The 17,562-nt window shown below is 47.5% G+C and overlaps 1 protein-coding gene across 1 annotated transcript in view; it reads right to left on the bottom strand.

Annotated features, from left to right (window-relative positions):
- TRPM8 (transient receptor potential cation channel subfamily M member 8) overlaps positions 1 to 17,562 on the bottom strand; it is a 57,600-nt gene that overhangs the window by 22,066 nt on the left and 17,972 nt on the right. Inside the window, exons 11-20 of the mRNA XM_059703619.1 lie at positions 16,092 to 16,382; positions 14,561 to 14,656; positions 13,726 to 13,855; positions 11,720 to 11,865; positions 11,017 to 11,129; positions 10,482 to 10,698; positions 5,602 to 5,693; positions 2,530 to 2,671; positions 1,046 to 1,217; positions 587 to 764 (exon numbers count right to left, since the gene is read on the bottom strand). Of these exons, the coding sequence (XP_059559602.1) occupies positions 587 to 764; positions 1,046 to 1,217; positions 2,530 to 2,671; positions 5,602 to 5,693; positions 10,482 to 10,698; positions 11,017 to 11,129; positions 11,720 to 11,865; positions 13,726 to 13,855; positions 14,561 to 14,656; positions 16,092 to 16,382 (1,577 nt within the window). The remainder of the gene's footprint in view (positions 1 to 586; positions 765 to 1,045; positions 1,218 to 2,529; positions 2,672 to 5,601; positions 5,694 to 10,481; positions 10,699 to 11,016; positions 11,130 to 11,719; positions 11,866 to 13,725; positions 13,856 to 14,560; positions 14,657 to 16,091; positions 16,383 to 17,562) is intronic.

Below are 17,562 nucleotides of genomic sequence, written 5' to 3'. Positions count from 1 at the left end.
AGGGCAAATGAAAACCATGAGTTTCTAAATGTATGAAGAAGAATTGCCAAACGCAATGAAAATATTTTACAGTCACCATCACATCCTCCCTCAGCTTCGTTAGACATAAGCCGCAAAGGAGAGCCACTCTCCTAACTCCTTTTATTTGTATTGAAAAGGAAATTCTTAAAGCAGCAACTAAATAAAGGCTGAGTTGTTACAGCCCTAGAATCCATGAGGCTGAGTTCCATGGAGAACAAGAACGCTGGAGATGAGCCGAACTAGGTTCTGTCCCCATTGTGCCACCACCGGGCGCTCAGGGAGATGACGAACCGGATGCTAACTGTGGAGTCTGGATGTCCTGGAGGCTGTTACAGGGGCTGGTCTTTGGTGTCAAATAAACTTCCAGCACAGCTAATAGGGACACCCTGTATTTTTAATATAGTCTCTTTGAGGCCCCACCCCCTTTAGATAGCCTGTCCCCTATGGCTCTTGCACAAGCTCCCCAAGGATGGCCTTCTCTGCTCTGCTCCCAGTTCCTCCAGCCCCTATCCCCGGCACGGGCCCTCGTGGCACAGACACCAGCGACCGCCTGAGTGACACGCACCCGAACATGGCGACCAGCAGGTTGACCAGCAGGATGTTGGTGGACAGCATGTAGATGCACACGAGCGGGATGGTGATCCACTCAGGGAACCGTGGTAGGTTGTGCTCGTCCAGCTCCACGCACAGCGGCTTGGACTCGTTCCCGGTGAATGTGCAATGGGAAAAGTCATACGTGGTTCCTGAGGATGTGGAAACCAAAAGGTAACGTGAGGACCCCTGGAGGGGCCGGCCCAGGGGACACAAGATGATATGGTCTCTACCATGTATTGGGCACTAAGGTGGACATAAAATTCTGTTCAGGAGCAAAGCAAAGCTTCTGAGGGTGGTGTTCACTCCCTAGTGTTGGCCCAACTCAGGCCATGTGCTTCCAAAACAGCCCCAAGGGTCAGAATGGGGAGCCCTGGCTCTGGAAGCAACAGCCTCCTCTCAGCTGGGCCCACCCAGGCCAAGTCAGGCTCACCATCCACATCACTGGGCACCTGGCCAAACATGGCCAGGTAGGGTTCATAGATGACCGAGCGGAAGATCCACCTCCAGCGATGCTCATTTTGCCGGAGGATCCCTTGCCTGGCCACGCCGAAGGCCATCATCCACACAGCAAAGAGGAACAGGAAGAAGAACACATCGATCAGCTGTCAGGGGAAGACATCAGAACTGAGTCAGGATGGTGCCCGGGTGGTGGGTCTGCTCAGTTGACCATGGAGAGAGCAGAGGTTTAAGGGTCTGGGGAATTAAGTCACCCAGCATTTGCTCATTGATTTTAAAAATGGCCATCATCACCCGGTTGGCATGGCTCAGTGGTTGAGCATTGACCTATGAACCAGGAAGTCACGGTTCAATTCTCAGTCAGGGTACATGACTGGGTTGTGGGCTCAATCCCCAGTGTGGGGTGTGCAGGAGGTAGCTGATCAATGATTCTCTCTCATCATTGATGTTTCTATTTCTCTCCCTCTCCCTTCTTCTCTCTGAAATCAATAATATATATATATATATAAATTTTTTAAAAAAATGGCCATCATATCCTTTGGGTCTGGGGACATCTTTTTCCAGAATTAAATTTCTGTTGGTAGGTCTCCAAACCAACTCAGCAGCAGAAGCTTTCTGGGTGAAGGACCAGCTTGTGAGCAAAGGAGAAACCCAACTTTGAAGCCCTTCTCTACCTCTCATGATTCCCACACTCATTAAACCCTTAAATTATCACCTTCGTTTTTTGGGTTTGTTTTCTGAGAAAAACCAAAGCTATCCTTATTAAACAAGAGTGCACACTTGGATTTTTTTGAAATTTTTGCACCCATATTATGACTTCATGGTGACTTGATGTCTTAGATATGCTTTGAATTAAAACCACAGACTCAAAGAACCTCCGTGTTGGAAAGGAAACTCCGGATGAGCTCATCCCAACGCCCATCTAATTTGCAGACAGAAGCAGGAAAGGTCTGGGTCATCTGGAAAACCAGCTTTGGAAGCCACGTCGCCTTGCGCCCAAAGAGCATTATGAAAGGGCTCTTTGGTGCTTGCGCTCCACCTACACTACATGGCTATCAGATAGACGTTTCAACCCTCACTGCGCTTCTCGCTCCCTGCATGTCTCCAGACAAACAAAATAACCTCCCAGACCGCTGTCCGCATCTATGGGATGGATATAACAGTCCCGATCCTGCCTGTGCTCTTAGTGGATTAGGAAGACTCAAATGAAAGTGCTTGGTGGAGTGTACACCTAAATTGATATCTTCATTAGCACCTCACTGAATTGTACTGTTCGCTCCTAACCATCATCTTTTGTTCAATTGCAACCCGGAAGAAGTCCCTGATGCAAACACATCAAAGAAAGCAAACCTTCCTGACTGTGAGATGCAGTAGTCACTCTTGGACAAAATGCTCCTATCAACAATGAAAGGAACTCCAGCAAGAACACTGGCAACCACAAATATCGTCCATGCTTACCATCCTCTGCAGCATTATAATCTTGGGTCCTAAATTTCTGCTGACAGTAAAAATGTGGATCAACCTTAGAGTGAATATAATATAATCCAGGCAAAAAATGACTCGTCCGGAATACAGAGAGGCTTTGTTGGAAGAGTGGAGCCTGTGGGCAGAAGGGGAACAGCATTTGTGAGATACTGACAAGACATTTCAAAGCTTTGTTTTTAAAAATAACCAAACATGAAGAAGCAGCTGAGAGTCGGGGGTACTGAGAGTAAGTAGAGACAGACCATGGATTTCACACACCTGTCAGTCACTGAAGACTCAGGGACTCCAGCAGAGGCAAAGACGAGACATAGAACAGAACATTTAGAGGACCCAGCCATTCCAGTCCTTCATCCTCAGTTACTATTACCGGAGCCCAATCGCAGCATTGCTACCTTCCTGGCTCAAGGATCCCAATCCTCGCTCCAGCCGAACTACCTGGGACCTGATCCTGCCAGGTTTCCCTTAACGAAACTCACCTCATTCGCACCCGATCACTGGATTCGCTACTTGCTCGCTAATGGGTGAACTGAAAGCCATACGCACTTTCTAGCTGGAATGCCCTAGGTTGGAAATCATGTCCAACCAATTGTACTTTAAATGTTGGGCCCTTACTGTTCTCAAAACTGACTGGTATTGGCACAAGAACAGACATATAGACCAGTGGAACTGAACAGAGAACCCAGAAATCGACCCAAGCCATTATGCTCAATTAATATTTGACAAAGGAGGCAAGAGCATACAATGGAGTCAAGATAGTCTCTTCAATAAATGGTGTTGGGAAAATTGGACAGATACATGCAAAATAATGAAACTAGACCACCAACTTACACCATACATAAAAATAAACTCAAAATGGATAAAGGACTTAAACTAAGATGGGAAACTATAAAAATCTTAGAAGAATCCATAGGTAGCAAAATATCAGATATATGTCGTAGCAATATCTTTACTGATACAGCACCTAGGACAATGGAAACTAAGGAGAAAATAAACAAATGGGATTACATCAAAATAAAAAGCTTCTGCACAACAAAAGAAACCATCAACAAAACAACAAGAAAGCCCACTGCATGGGAGAACATACTTGCCAATGTTATCTCCGATAAGGGTTTACTCTCCAAAATTTACAGGGTACTCATACAACTTAACAAAAGGAAGATAAATAACCCAATCAAAAAATGGGCAAAGGACCTAACTAGACGCTTTTTGAAAGAGGACATGCAGAAGGCCAAGAGACATATGAAAACATGCCCAAAGTCACTAATCATCTGAGAGATGCAAATAAAAATGACAATGGGGTACCATCTCATACCTGTCAGAATGGCTAGCCTCAACAAATCAACAAACGACAACTGCTGGAGAGGATGCGGAGAAAAAGGAACTCTACTGCACTGCTGGTGGGAATGCAGACTGGTGCAGCCACTGTGGAAAACAGTAGGGAGTTCCTCAAAAAATTAAAAATGGAACTTCCATTTGACCCAGTGATCCCACTTCTAGGAATATATCCCAATAAATCAGAAACACCAATCAGAAAGGATATATGCACCCCTATGTTTATAGCAACACAATTTACAATAGCTAAGATTTGGAAACAGCCTAAGTGCCCATCAGCAGATGAGTGGATTAGAAAATTGTGGTACATCTACACAATGGAATATGACTCTGCTATAAAAAAGGAGGAACTCTTACCATTTGCAACAGCATGGATGGCCCTGGAGAGCATTAAGCTAAGTGAAATAAGCCAGTCAGAGAAAGATAAATATCACATGATCTCACTCATTTGTGGAATATAATGAACAACATAAACTGATGAACAAAAATAGAGCCAGAGGAAAAAAATATTTTAGAATATAGTAGAAGAATTCCTGTTACTTGCAAATTTTTAATATTTCCTACAACTTTTGTGATATTATACCAGGGGTGGGCAAACTTTTTGACTTGAGGGCCACAATGGGTTCTTCAACTGGACCGGAGGGCCGGAACAAAAGCATGGATGGAGTGTTTGTGTGAACTAATATAAATTCAAAGTAAACATCATTACATAAAAGGGTACGGTCTTTTTTTTTTTTTTAGTTTTATTCATTTCAAATGGGCCTGATCCGGCCCGCAGGCCGTAGTTTGCCCATGGCTGTATTATACTATGCTAGTACAGTTTTGGTAATATTATTATATTTAAAATATTTTTCTTGAAATACTAATGTTTATTGCATGTAAATGGCTAATTATTTTGTATCTACAATCTGGTAATAGATTTATTTTGTATATTGTAAAAAAAAACACAAAAAACTGGGGGCTCTTAACCGAAGCAGAAAGGGTTTCCTGGATGAGGAAATTGAGTTTTTACTCCCTGCAAATGATAGATCGAGCATTCACTGTAAATACCTCATTCTGGGGTACAAATATGGATCATCAGGCTCCTCTGCAAAGGGACATCATGTGCTGCTCAAATAGAACCCGGAGTCCACCTGAGGCTATGCGGGGAGGGCAGGCCTGGGTGGACGTAGGCACAGGCAATGTGAGCCATGGTGCTGGGTGGACCCCAATTTTTTCTCTATCCCTCGGATTGCACATTGCTTTTTGCCTTTGACCATAATTTTAGATTGGTTTTTCTAGTGTGATTGCTTTTAGATTGGAAATACACTTGTAGCGAGGAGGGCAGGCTCCATAACCAGCATGCAAGTTGAAATTGAGAGCATTTTGGAAGATTGTATGGCCTCAAATGAAAACACTGTGTGATATTTAAGATCCTCATCACTTTCTCCTCTTCTCAATTTCTAATTATCTCCCCCCAAGTTCTGTGAGCACACAGTGAAAAACCAGGAAGAGTCCCTTTCAATTACAGGTCACCAGGAGGGGACAAGAGAGACAGCTCTACGCTAGCAAGCTGTGCCTCTAGGAAGCAGGGACAGTGGCCTTCTGGAACCACCTCTGACGGGTGGGGAACTGGCTTATCTTGGGCTTGAATGTCAAAGATCTTTCCTTTACCCTTTCTTCCAAGAGAAGCCCAACCCACCTGAAACTGGGAAAACAATGAGGACTACTTACCGAAATGCAATTCCTGCGATGAAATAAAAAAGGCCAAGTGTGTCCATAACGTTCCACAGGTCAGTAAAATAATTCATCCCATTCATGTACCACTGCAGTGCAGAAAGGGACAGAGAGAGGACGTGAGCGGTGTGGAAACATCACTGCTTCCAGATTAGCTCACGTCCACACATTTTTTCAAGCTCCTTTGAAGCCAGTGATGTGCTGGGTAAGCCCTGGCATGTGCCTCATGCTGATCCAGGGGGACCGGAGGTGAGTTGCACGCTTGCTGCTCTGTTATACACGTGCTGCTGATCAACTCACCAGAAGGGACTCCTGTATCCTCACAGTTCTTGAAAATGAATGTGCAGAGAGTGAGCACAGCCAGTGGGGGCAGACGTGGGATCCCCGTCCACGGAGTACCGTGGTGTAGGCTGTGCCCTGCACAACTCTAGAGGGTGTTCTCCATATTGTCAGCATCGCAGATCCGCGTATTTATTTTAAGAATTTTCTAACATGTAGTAATAAAACATCTTGATACAAAGGAACCTTTTAAAAAAATTGCACAAATGTGCTCTATGTGGCATCTCTGAGGACAGCTGTGGCCACAGAAATAAGTGATAGGAACAGTGTGTGCCTCCCTATCGCTTCTCGGCCTTTTGGCTAAGATCAAGTGCAGTGTGTGCCTCCCTGATCCTTTCAGCATGACTGGTATGGACCGGTCCTGGCTTCTTGGACCACCCGGGGATGGAGAGGGACAGGACTGTCCTTCAGGAGGCTGCATCTGGCCAGTCCCTCTGCAATCCAGGACATGGGTGGTCCTTTGACCCTTCATTCCACCATCTACTCAAAACATGATTTGAAAGCCCACGGGGCTCCACACACTTGTGCTGGGCTCCCGGGACCCAGAGGCAGGCCATGAGGTGCAGTGCTGAGTCTCAAGGAAGCCACGGGCCGTTGGGAAGGACAGATTAAATATGTTTAAAATGAAACCTGATAAAGATTGACGGGGAGGCAAGACCAAAGCCCCAAGGGAGCTCAGATAAGGAAACCACCAGAAGGCAGGAAAGCAGTGTCCTCAATGGAACAGGGTACTTTTCAGTCTTACTGAGTGATCTCACCAAGATAGGTCTGTCTGATATTCAGATATTATATTTCCTGTTTTGCAGCTGAAACCAAGGTCTGGGGGGTGGGGGTGGGGGTGAGCTAAGGAACTTGCCCAAGGGCAGACGGCCAGCAAGTGGCAGTCTCAGGAGTCTGAATCTTAGCTTCCTCTCTGGACATCACCCAGCTTCTTTACTAGTAGGTCACACAGGGATCCAGCAACCCTAGACTTGGAGGGATTAAAAAAGCATCATTGGTTTTTCAAGAAGCATTTCCTTGCATTCATTTATAAATGCAAACAGCAACGCTCCAGTACAGAGGAGGTAAGTGCATCGTGAAATCTAGCACCAAGGAGATAGAAAAATCTCCCAGGTTTGAGCAGCTCCAGTGTGGCCTCGTTTCACTGAACTTATAGGCTCAAAAATCACATCCAGACCTCTAACCACCCATTTGGGTAGTCGCAGTGACACTGACCTCCACCCACCCAGAAACATTTGCAAGAAGAGAGTGGTTAGGACAGGCCCCACCTGTAGCACTGCTTCCCCTGGGAAACCCTGGCTAAGGGGCAGGTGGGCGACCCAGCTGCCCCAGCCTAGCTCAGCCCCTGCCCATGAGAGTCCCAAAAGCCTGGCCTGCGAGCTGGAAGAAACCCGAAGTAGCTCAGTTTTGGGGTTTGGAGGCACCATCCCAGTGAGAAAACATTTTTTAAAAAATAAACAGAGGCCTCTTTTCTGAATGGAATGCCAGATATGGGCTACATTCATAAAGTACTGGGGCCATATTTCTTCATATCTTTCATGATTTGGGGATTCAAAGGGCCTCAAGATTGCACAGTGTGCTCCACAAAGAGACGACGGGACTTACTTTAAATGAAGAACCACAATCTGTTCAGTGGACCCAAGAGTTATTTAATGACTGTATTGGAGCGTATTGACTGCCTTGGTTAAAAATTCCAATTTAGCATAGCATCATCTGCCCCTGGGAGAGGGGACATGGGGATACACTAAAGAGCACATTGTCTGACACCCAGACACAATCTAAAACAGTAACATCCTGCTTGGTTTTGGTTTTTCTAACAAGTGCCAATGAGGTTAAGTAAGGCTGCACCAGGCCAGCAGAACTGCCTGTTAGAGGGCTCCAATCAAATTGAGGATTGCCACTGCAGGAGCCTGAAGACAGAAGAGAAACAGCGACCCCCAGTGGCGGATTTCTTTCTTGACAAGCATCTTCCAGGCTGTGTTCTGCAGACTCCCTCACAGACCACTAAACCAGAGCTGTCCTCAAAGGGCAGGGCTGCCCTTGAACCCACACTCCTGTCCCGCACCATCGCCTTAACACACAGTATTGCTGAATGGACGCTGACCCATTCAAATGCCACTCATAAAAAGAAAGAGAAGAAACACTTGGACAAAGTTATAGGTCCTCATTAATCACCCTCCGTATCAAACATCACCCAATCTGAAGGTAGACAGGATAGCTGGGGTTCAGCCAGACCCTGGGGCCTCACTCCCTCGCCCCTCGAAGGACCTGGGAATGACTGGGAAGTGCATGCTTACCCAGCACCTCCACAGCCCACTTCCCTCCCCGAGGCTCCTCCACCTGCCCACCATCTGCTCCCACCCAGTGTCCCTCCCTTGGGCACCACTTCACACAACACCTGCCAGGGCTCTTCTCCCAGAAAAACACACCTATCCTGAGTCTCCTTCCTGCATGACCCGATAAGTAACTGAGCAGTTAAATGTTCTGAATTTGTATGGAGATGTTTGTGACTTAAGGACACATTTTACTGTTACCAGTCCCTTGGGCCAACCTCCCAGTAAGTGTAAGACTCTCTCTTTTAGGGTTTCCCTCCTCCCCTTGACCTTGCCAGTCCTCCAAGAGAAGACCCTGCCAATCATCTCTAACTGGTAGAAAGCTCCGGAAGGACAGAGATGTCTGTTGCTTCATTGCTGTATCCAAGTCTCTAGAACAGTGCCTGGTGCTCGATAAATATTGGCTGAAAGAATGCATGAATGATATGGGTCTCCCTGCATCTTCCAACCAGGCCAAGATCTGTGCTACAAAGCAACCTGGAATCAGTCCTCTCTCCAGACCTCATGGCTTCTTCAAATGCCTGGAGGAAGCAAATAGTGTCTGGACTTTGACAGCGGCTTCAATGTCTTAATGTCACGGGGAGGCAGGGTCAGGAACAAGACTAGTGGAGAAATGTTGGGAGCATGAGTGAGGGGCAGGAATGGAATGGGCCTCAGATTTGGGTGTCCCTGTGACAAGGGAAAATTTGGACACAGACATGCACACAGGGAGGATGCCCTGTGAGCCTGAGGACACAGTTCAGGTGACACCTCTACAAGTCAAGGAATCACAAAGACTACAGCACACCCAGATTTCCCTTGCTGCCCTCCCAAGGAACTAGCCCTGCCGACAACTTGATCTTGAACTCCAGGCTTCCAGAAATAAGACAGTGAGCTTCTGTTGTAAGCACACAGCTGGTGTTGCTATGTCATGATGGCCCGAGCAGGCTGGTGGCCTGAGCAGACAAGCTGGACTGAGCTGTGACCCCCGAAGTCAACCCATGAAGCTGATTTGAGATCACAGAAATCTTCTGCACGTCAGCAGGCCCTGTCCTTGGGGGGGGAGGGGGAGCTTTCTGGTAGACATAAAGCCTGATAATCTTGCCATGCTCAACACTGACTTGTGTCATTTACCTTCTTCTTTCCCCACCTCCACCTTGTCTCCATCCCTCACCTGCACTTCACCCTACTGGGCAAGGGAAAGCAGGACTCTTCCCATCTGTCAAACCCTGCAGACATCACTAACTGATCAAGACACCCACCCCTCACCCACCCACCCCTGCCTACTAAGAACAGACAGAGCCTTAGAGTCTTTCCAGGACAACTAGAAGTCACACAAAAACGTCTATCAGAGTTGACATGTTAGTTGAAACCAATTTAAGATTTCTTTACTAGGCAGCGACTCTGTGAGGTCGAGAACAGCATTCTCCATCCTTCCAAATCTCTCGAAGCATGGGGCATAGTGTCTCATATGCTGTAGGCATGTAGGCCCTACGTGTCGAATGCATATGATGCTAGGTTTAGACTCAGAAGGGACAAGAAAAGGGACTACTCCGGCAGTTCTCATAATCTGTAAACTGCTAAGTCTGACCAGATATTCTGGAGTCACTTTTAATAATGGTTTAGGGACAGCACCATCCTTCACCATCGATATTTATTTATTCAATAATTAGGAGCTGAGTGCCTATTCCATGCCAGTCCTGGGCTAAGGTTTTGGATTCAGTGGTGGAGAATGCAGATCTCAGGAAACTGCAGAAAATCACCATGAATAATTCACACAAAGTCGCTGCAGTCCACAGGGACTTCTATGACTTTCCAGTATGTCCCTTGGACACGCAGGGCATTAAGATGCTCAGCTGGAAAGCCCTCCCACTCCCCTGCCACTCATCCCACTGCCTCCCCTGGCGACAGCCAGAGCACAGACGGCTCCTGGTTATGGGCATGGTTTAAGCCCAAGGTCAATGTGCTCTTTGGATCCACTCTCGACACTGAGGAATTCATCATCCATGAACATCAGATAGAGAGCAAAGAGCGCACTGGCACTCAGAGACCTCACTGGAGTGCTGCGAGGCTGAAAAGTCCATGGGCTACCGCACATTATTTTGGGGAAAATAATGACTTTGGAACTTCAGAAGCAACTTCTGCTCCTCTTGGGCATGAGGAAGATACTGCCCCCCGCCCCATGCTCCGAGGGAGGGAGAGGTGCCCCGTGTGGGGCTGTCCTACCTGCCTCACTTCATCGCAGAACAGGACAAAGACCAGCGCATAGAGGACCAGCTCGGGCAAGTGTGGCACCGAGTGGAAATCCATGAGCAGCACATAGGCGAAGAGCAGGAGGAAGGCGATGTAGAAGATCACGTTCCAGGAGAAGACCACGAAGGGGGAGGTGAAGAAGGCCACGTAGTACCACAGGAGCTTCCGGTGCCTGTCCGCCGGCTTCTTCCTGGACAGCGTGAGAGCGCCATCACTGTCCTCGCAAACAGGCCCACGGCAGGGCGGGGGGTCAGGCTGCTCTGACATGGACTGGCCAAGCGTCAGCCCTTGGCACTCCGTGGTTAACAAATCTCAATTCTGCCTACGAGAGTGGAGACATGGCCCCACCTCTACCTGTTTAATATCAAACCCAGGGAAAGGAAGAGATGATCCCAGACCTAACTGTAGGTGGCAGAGTGAACATCCTAAGTTGCAGGCCTTACAGTCCTTTACATGGGAGCGCACACACGCACACGCACACACACACACATGTGTCTTGGTTTCATACCTAAATGATACAAAGCCACAGCCAACCAAGGGTATGATAAATAGACACAGGATAATCTTCCAGTTCTTGGTGTCTCGGGAGATCTCCCCATACCATTGTTTGGAAAGGAAATTCTACAGGGGAACAAAGACAAGGACAGGGGTCCTTATTAACGCTATGACATGCAGGACGGTACCCAACCTTTCTTACCGGCCCTCGCACCGCCCCAAGTAAATAGGGTTCTTCTCCGTCTATATCAGTTACCTGGGTCCTAAGGGGCTATGACCACAATTTGACACTTTAATTTTCGATCCTGTCCTTACATGGGTTCTGTATGGTGAGAATTATTTCACGGTTAAACAAATCCTGCCCATTTCCCAGGTGAGGAACCAGGCCCTGAGAGCTTGTATAACCTGCCCATCATCACACTCCTGGTTAGGGATGCAGGGACCCAGGCACTGGATCCGAAGACCCCGCCCATAATTGTGGTGCTGTGCTCTCTGCTTTGTGGAAACTCAAAGGATGTTCTCTCTCCTGCACCCTCCCATGGAGCAAAGGCATGCCGATGACTAGACACCGCCATCGCCCGTAGCATCACCCACCTTCTCCCTCCAGGGCTTTCATGTTGGAGTTGCAGTTTGTTACTAATATTATATTTTTTCAAGGTTGCTAATAGCATCTGATGTAAAAGGCACGTTTCTGGACATGACTGTACATTGTTTACCTGGACCCCAGGCTGGGCGATGAAGTGCTGGTCCGTTGCCTCCACCGCCAGTTCCAAACAGTTGCTTCCCCCCCAGGCCTCACATGAGTAGACCAGCAGCTGCTCAGCCAAGTCTTCATCGCTGCTGTAACACTCCGTGAACAGTTCTACAGACACATCAGCACCAGAGAGAGAGGGGAGCTGGGGCAGGGCTGGCCAACACCCAGGGCTGTCCTCCCCCGTCCCCCAGCGAGCTCCCTGGTTTGCAAAGAGCACAGAAAATGCTGGCACAACATGATTCTTTCTGAGCATGGGATTTCCCTCGCACACAGCGTCCCCAGCACCGCTCCCATGGCAACAGATGCCAACAGATGCATGGGGAACTGGCTGCGCTGAGAACCAGGAGCCCCTCTTTGGTGAGGCTCAGCCACTGGGGAGGGACCCAGACCCTCTGCTTGTCTTTCCCAGAGCAACACCTCTCCCCCCATTTCATTTACATGCTGTGCTTTCTTGGAGAGTTTTCTTTGCAGATAAAGCATGGTGCAAAAAAGTCAAAAAGATCTAAGAAACACCGACATATTGCACTGAGGGTGTGCTTATGTCTGGAGACCTAATGACAAAGAGACTAGAGTGCAGATCTTTAGAGGAAATTTGGTAAAATATAGGGTGTCCCAAAAAAAATGTATATACACTTTCACAGCTGATAACTCACTCAATTTCACTCCTTTTCAGGTTTAACTGATTTGAAATAATGGGTGAAACCAGACTAAGCTTTGAACAAAGAAAATTTATCCTAAAATGCCACTAGGGTTTTTCATGGGGATACATAAAAGATAAAGTTTATGGTATAAACCAAAGCAACAGTCTGTGAACTGAAGGCACACAAATACCAAACGAAATGATTCCTGATGTTTGCAATTCCATTGCTTTGCCTTATCAGCAGTGCCTGGACCAAAACGGTCATCAGTTTGAAAACAGGCATTGACAAAATTATTCATAGATTCTTTTAAACTTTGAAAATGAACTGTATGTTAATAAACACTGACTTTATAATCATTCAAAGTGCGCATACATTTTTTAGGGGACACCCTGTATTAGGAGCCATTGCCAAGGTGAGGTCAGTCATAAAGTAACATAATTTAATATATTAAAAGAAATCACTGGACACATTTTTTTCCAACCCAGAGAAGCTGAGCTCATGAGCATTTTTTTATCAGCTACAACGACAGACAAACACACGTGCATTTCAGGACATACCACATTGCAAACTCAAAACTCCTGGCTGAAAAAGGAAACAGCTGAGCAGGTCTGAGACGCTGCTGTTGGGAGGCCACTGATGCTGGTTTCCTCACACCCCAACCTAGTGTGGGCCTTCCGAGTCAAGGGCCCTGATAAGCTGTGTTCAGGGACATTGACTAGCAAACAGAGGACAGGCACTCGGGAGATAACGCTTAGGGCTGCCTCTCCCGCCTTCCATTGCAGATCCTGGGTGGTCTCGCCCTGGAGGGGAGCGTGGGCATGTCACCTGCAGCCCTGACAGAACCAGCCCTTGTTCACATCACTGAAGGGGAATCGAGGCACGGAGGGCCGACCCAAGATGCTTCTCCGACTGCTGCCTATGATACCAGTAATGAACCAGGGGCCTAGGGTTCTACCAGCATGTATATATGAAACTGGCAAGCTAACGTAATGACTTGTAAGTCAGGTAAAACCTCAGACCTTCAGTTTCTTAATAGCATCCAAACACAACACCCCCACCCCCCACACACCCACCTGAGCTACTTAGACCTGGCCCTGGGAAATGAGAGAGCCCAAGATTTCCCACTTTCATTCTAGGAAAAGTCAATAAGTACCAGGATCAAGGGGCCTGTGACTTCTGCCAGACACATGAACACCTAGCCACATGTTCTGCAGCCCACAGATCAGGCCAATCGAGGAGCGTGGACATGCCACTGAGCTCTGCCATCTGGCACATGAGTGCCATGGGCATGCCTGTGCCCACGTGACATCCTGGCCAGGAAGCTTACCCACTGCGCGGGTCTCATACTCATTGGCCAGCTCCTCAGACTCCCCAGCAGCATTGATGTCGCTTTTCACCTTGGCCAGAGTCTTCAGGAGCTTGCTGGCTCCCAGGGCCGCCAGGGTGCAGCCCCTGGTCTTTGAGAAGGGCAAAAAATGTCAGGGTTAATTCATAATCCCTTGAAGTGGTCAAGTAAACCCTAATGTCAAACAAGGATGAACTCACAGCAAAATGGCAAAATCTAAACTGTTCGTAATGACTTAAAGCAAAATTCTCAACGTGAATAAAATAGTCTTGAACATGGAATTAGCATATGAAAGGGAAATAGCAAGTGGATAAAGCCTTGGAAACCCCGATAATGTAGTAAGACTATGTATGAACTCAATATTCAACATCCGATTTTATGCACTAAAAATAGAGAACGTAGCTTCTTTTCAACTGTCCATAAATCATTTCCAAAACATCATTCTGTGCTGAATCACAAAGAAAAATCTCAGTAAGTTTCCCAAAGCAGAATGTGACCAGGCCCTACTGTCTATTATGCAATAAAGCTAGAAATAAATTTTAAAAATTAAACTTAAAAACTCCATCCACTTGGAAAACAATCACACACCCACACACACTTGAGAAGCAGGTGCCTACTGGATCGCCCACCAAGCACAGCTCCCTTCCAGGGGCCTCTCCTCCCAGACACACCTCCGCCGACGGTGAAACGGGCTCAGCCGTACTCACCTGAAAGCAGACATTCCATTGTATGGAGGATGTTTTAGGTTAGGCAAGAGAGTCTGGAGGTCCAGAGAGCCACAGGAAGGCAGACGCGTGGCTTGGGCTTGCTCACTCACCTGCTCCCAGATGACTTTGGAGAGCTCCTTCTTGTTCTGCAGGATGGCCCAGATGAAGAGCGCTTGCAGGGGGTGCCGAGTAATAGGAGACACGTCCTGGAGGGTTAGAGCAAGTGCAAAGGAGGGTCACCCTAGCTGCACTCCTCTCAGAAGGAAAATGGGGGGTCGGGATGCCCGAGCAGAGAGCCCATGTTTGGAGGCTCCGTACTCGGTGGACAAATTCATCCTAACAGCCCAGGGACACAGTTCTCAGCTCTGCAAGCCACCAGGTGGTATAATTTGACACAAAGTCTTTTATCGATCATAAAAGACCATGTACAACTAGATGGAGAGGTATAAAGAGTGAAAGTGGCGCCAAGAACAACCTGACCACTGAATGACTTCTGACAGCTGAAGAGCAAGCAATTCCATCTAGAAAAAGCATTCAGACTAATTCTAACTTTCCCTATAGTTTGGTTAAGTTCAATTGCCACACTACAGAACTGTGGCTTATCTCTTTGGCGTTTTGATTCCTAATACATTAATTGAAACCCCAGCTCTTACTCAGCACCCCATATCTTCCAGGGGAACCTTTTCAGATAGAAAACAACAGGATGTGTATTTTCCTATATATAGGTTTTACCGAGGTCCAAACTGTCAGGCCTGGTTATGGATACTGCAGAGGGAAGCTTCCTAAACACTTCCTAAACACCGAGCCCTTTAGATTTTTGCAATATAGGCACACATATTAAAATCCTAGAGTCACTAAAGGCAATGACGTAGCTTCCCCTGAAGCAATCCTGAGACATGTAGTTTACTTAAGAGGCAATCCCAGAAAAACCAACGGGCATCTGAGAAAATGAGATCCAAAAGGAAAGAACCCATTGAGGCGCATTATCAACAGGCTCATTGTCTTGGTGGTTAGCTAGAGATCAGTCCCGCTAGGCAGCCCTGGGAACCAGTGCAGCATACATGCCTCAGAATTACCTGTCCTTACAGGGAGGGGCTGGGATTTTCATACACCCACTGTGGGCATCAGGCTCAGAGCAGAGAGCTCCAGGTGCTGGCGGCTGGGAATTGCCTGTACCTAAGATAGGAAGGCCTAGAGAATACAGGTGTTCATATTGCTAGTCACAGCATCCTCTCCAAGGGGTACCTGGATCATCCCTTTGGAAATAACCACTGCCCCTTTTATCCACAAAAGAAAATGTGGCAGTTCTTCAGTCCTTTACATGGGCAGCGGAGAGCAATTTTAGGCAGGTCATGTCCAAAAGGCTAAGACATGAACAGGCAGCCATGCATGTGCCCCTGTTCCCTGAGCTTTGTAATTAAGAAACTCAGCAACAAGTAGTTTGAAATAAAGCATAGAGCATAGAGCAGACATCAGAAAACTCACCAGGGAGACTCGTTATCTTCAGTAAAGGCAGTAGAAAAAAATAAGAATGCCAACACGTTTGCTACCTTACAGCGATGAGGTAGGGAGTGGGAAACTTGTTTGAAGGAAGACTCACAAAACCAGAGAACTCAAGCAGACAGGTCCCCCATTACATACGTGAAGTTCTACGTCTGTCTCGTCCCTGCTGCTTCTGTCTTCCTTCCTGGAGCTCCTCCGGAAGTTGGCCACCAGTTTCCAGACGAATGTGAGGAGGGTGTCGTTGTAGGAATTCTTGGCGATCTGTAGGTTCCGATAGACGAGGGTGCTGAAGTGATTGGAGAAGAGCTCGGTGAGGATGTCGCTGGTGAGAAACTTCCGCAGGTTCAGGCCGTTCTCCAGGAAAAGGCGGACAAACTTGGGCCTGTCCTTTATGAGAGCCATGAACATGACCTCCCGAAGGTCGGCGGACTGAGGAGAGAGAGCAGAGAGAGTACTCACGCCCTGGGCCCAGGAAAGGAAGCACAAGGCCTTTCTCGGCCACATCATATTTCCAGCCACAAAGTAGTAGGATCTTCAACTTCTTTTGAGCTCCCGTCTTGAGAATAAAATACATCTTTTCCATTGAAATACGACATTGGATTATAATTCACACACCGGGGAAGTAGGATTTCTTACATCAGCCAGATGTGTGCTTGGATGTGACTTGGTCTCCTGCTGTGGTAAGGTAGAGATCATTACACCCATGTAGGGATTATGCTGGTCAAGGATTTATCCCAGAGCCTGGCATAAGGGAAGCACTCGGGGGGGGGGGGGGGGGCGGAATGTACAGCTCACACCATTTCCCTGACGTCTCCAGTGGACCCTGATTGTGAGCCACCAACAACCAACACCTTGCTCTGGGTCATGGGATCTTCTGCTGCCCTTCAAGCCACATGCCACCAAGAACATACCTGATCATGTTGCATAACAGCATCACTGAAATAATCGACAATTGTACCTGGTTATGATTTATCTTTATCTCTACTTTCTGGACTCCTGATAAAACCTATTCCAGAGAAGCATATTGGGAATTTTAATAAAGGAGAAGCACTGTTTAGTTCAGATAGAAACCGGTGGTCTACGGGTCACACCAGGTCTCAGATATGTTCCCTTTGTCTTCCATAGTATTTCTTACAATTCAATTCAGTTGCCAACATTAAAAATTAGAAAGTTCATACAAATCCACTTTTCCAGCATTGAAATCCAGAAGCCTGGACAACATGGAGTACCATCATGGAGCCGAGTGGCAGCTGCTCCTGGAACCTGGGTCCTCCAGTCCCCAGGGACCCCACCAATGCTCACTGCCGTCCACCCAGCCCACTTCATTCCTGAAACTCCCCTGGCCCTGGTGTCATGAATGTCTCTGCTAAGGGCAGCCTTGGCGGTTGCTGTGTCTGTCTAGTGCTGGATCCCTGGGAATCACACGTTGCCTACAGAGGAAACAGTCAAGGATCCCTCGGGGCCCACACTGTGGCTCCAGGCGGGACAGGGAGGGGAGAGGTGGCTGTCCTAAGGAAGGCAGCTTCCCTTTCTCCTCTATCCTCAGGGAAAGTGTGCCTTGTACCCAGTTTCACAATTCCTTCTAAATCCGTTTGCCTTTCCGCTGGTC

Source organism: Myotis daubentonii, chromosome 7, assembly GCF_963259705.1.
Source record: "Myotis daubentonii chromosome 7, mMyoDau2.1, whole genome shotgun sequence".
Taxonomy (NCBI): domain Eukaryota; kingdom Metazoa; phylum Chordata; class Mammalia; order Chiroptera; family Vespertilionidae; genus Myotis; species Myotis daubentonii.
This window is presented reverse-complemented; position numbering and strand designations above follow the sequence as displayed.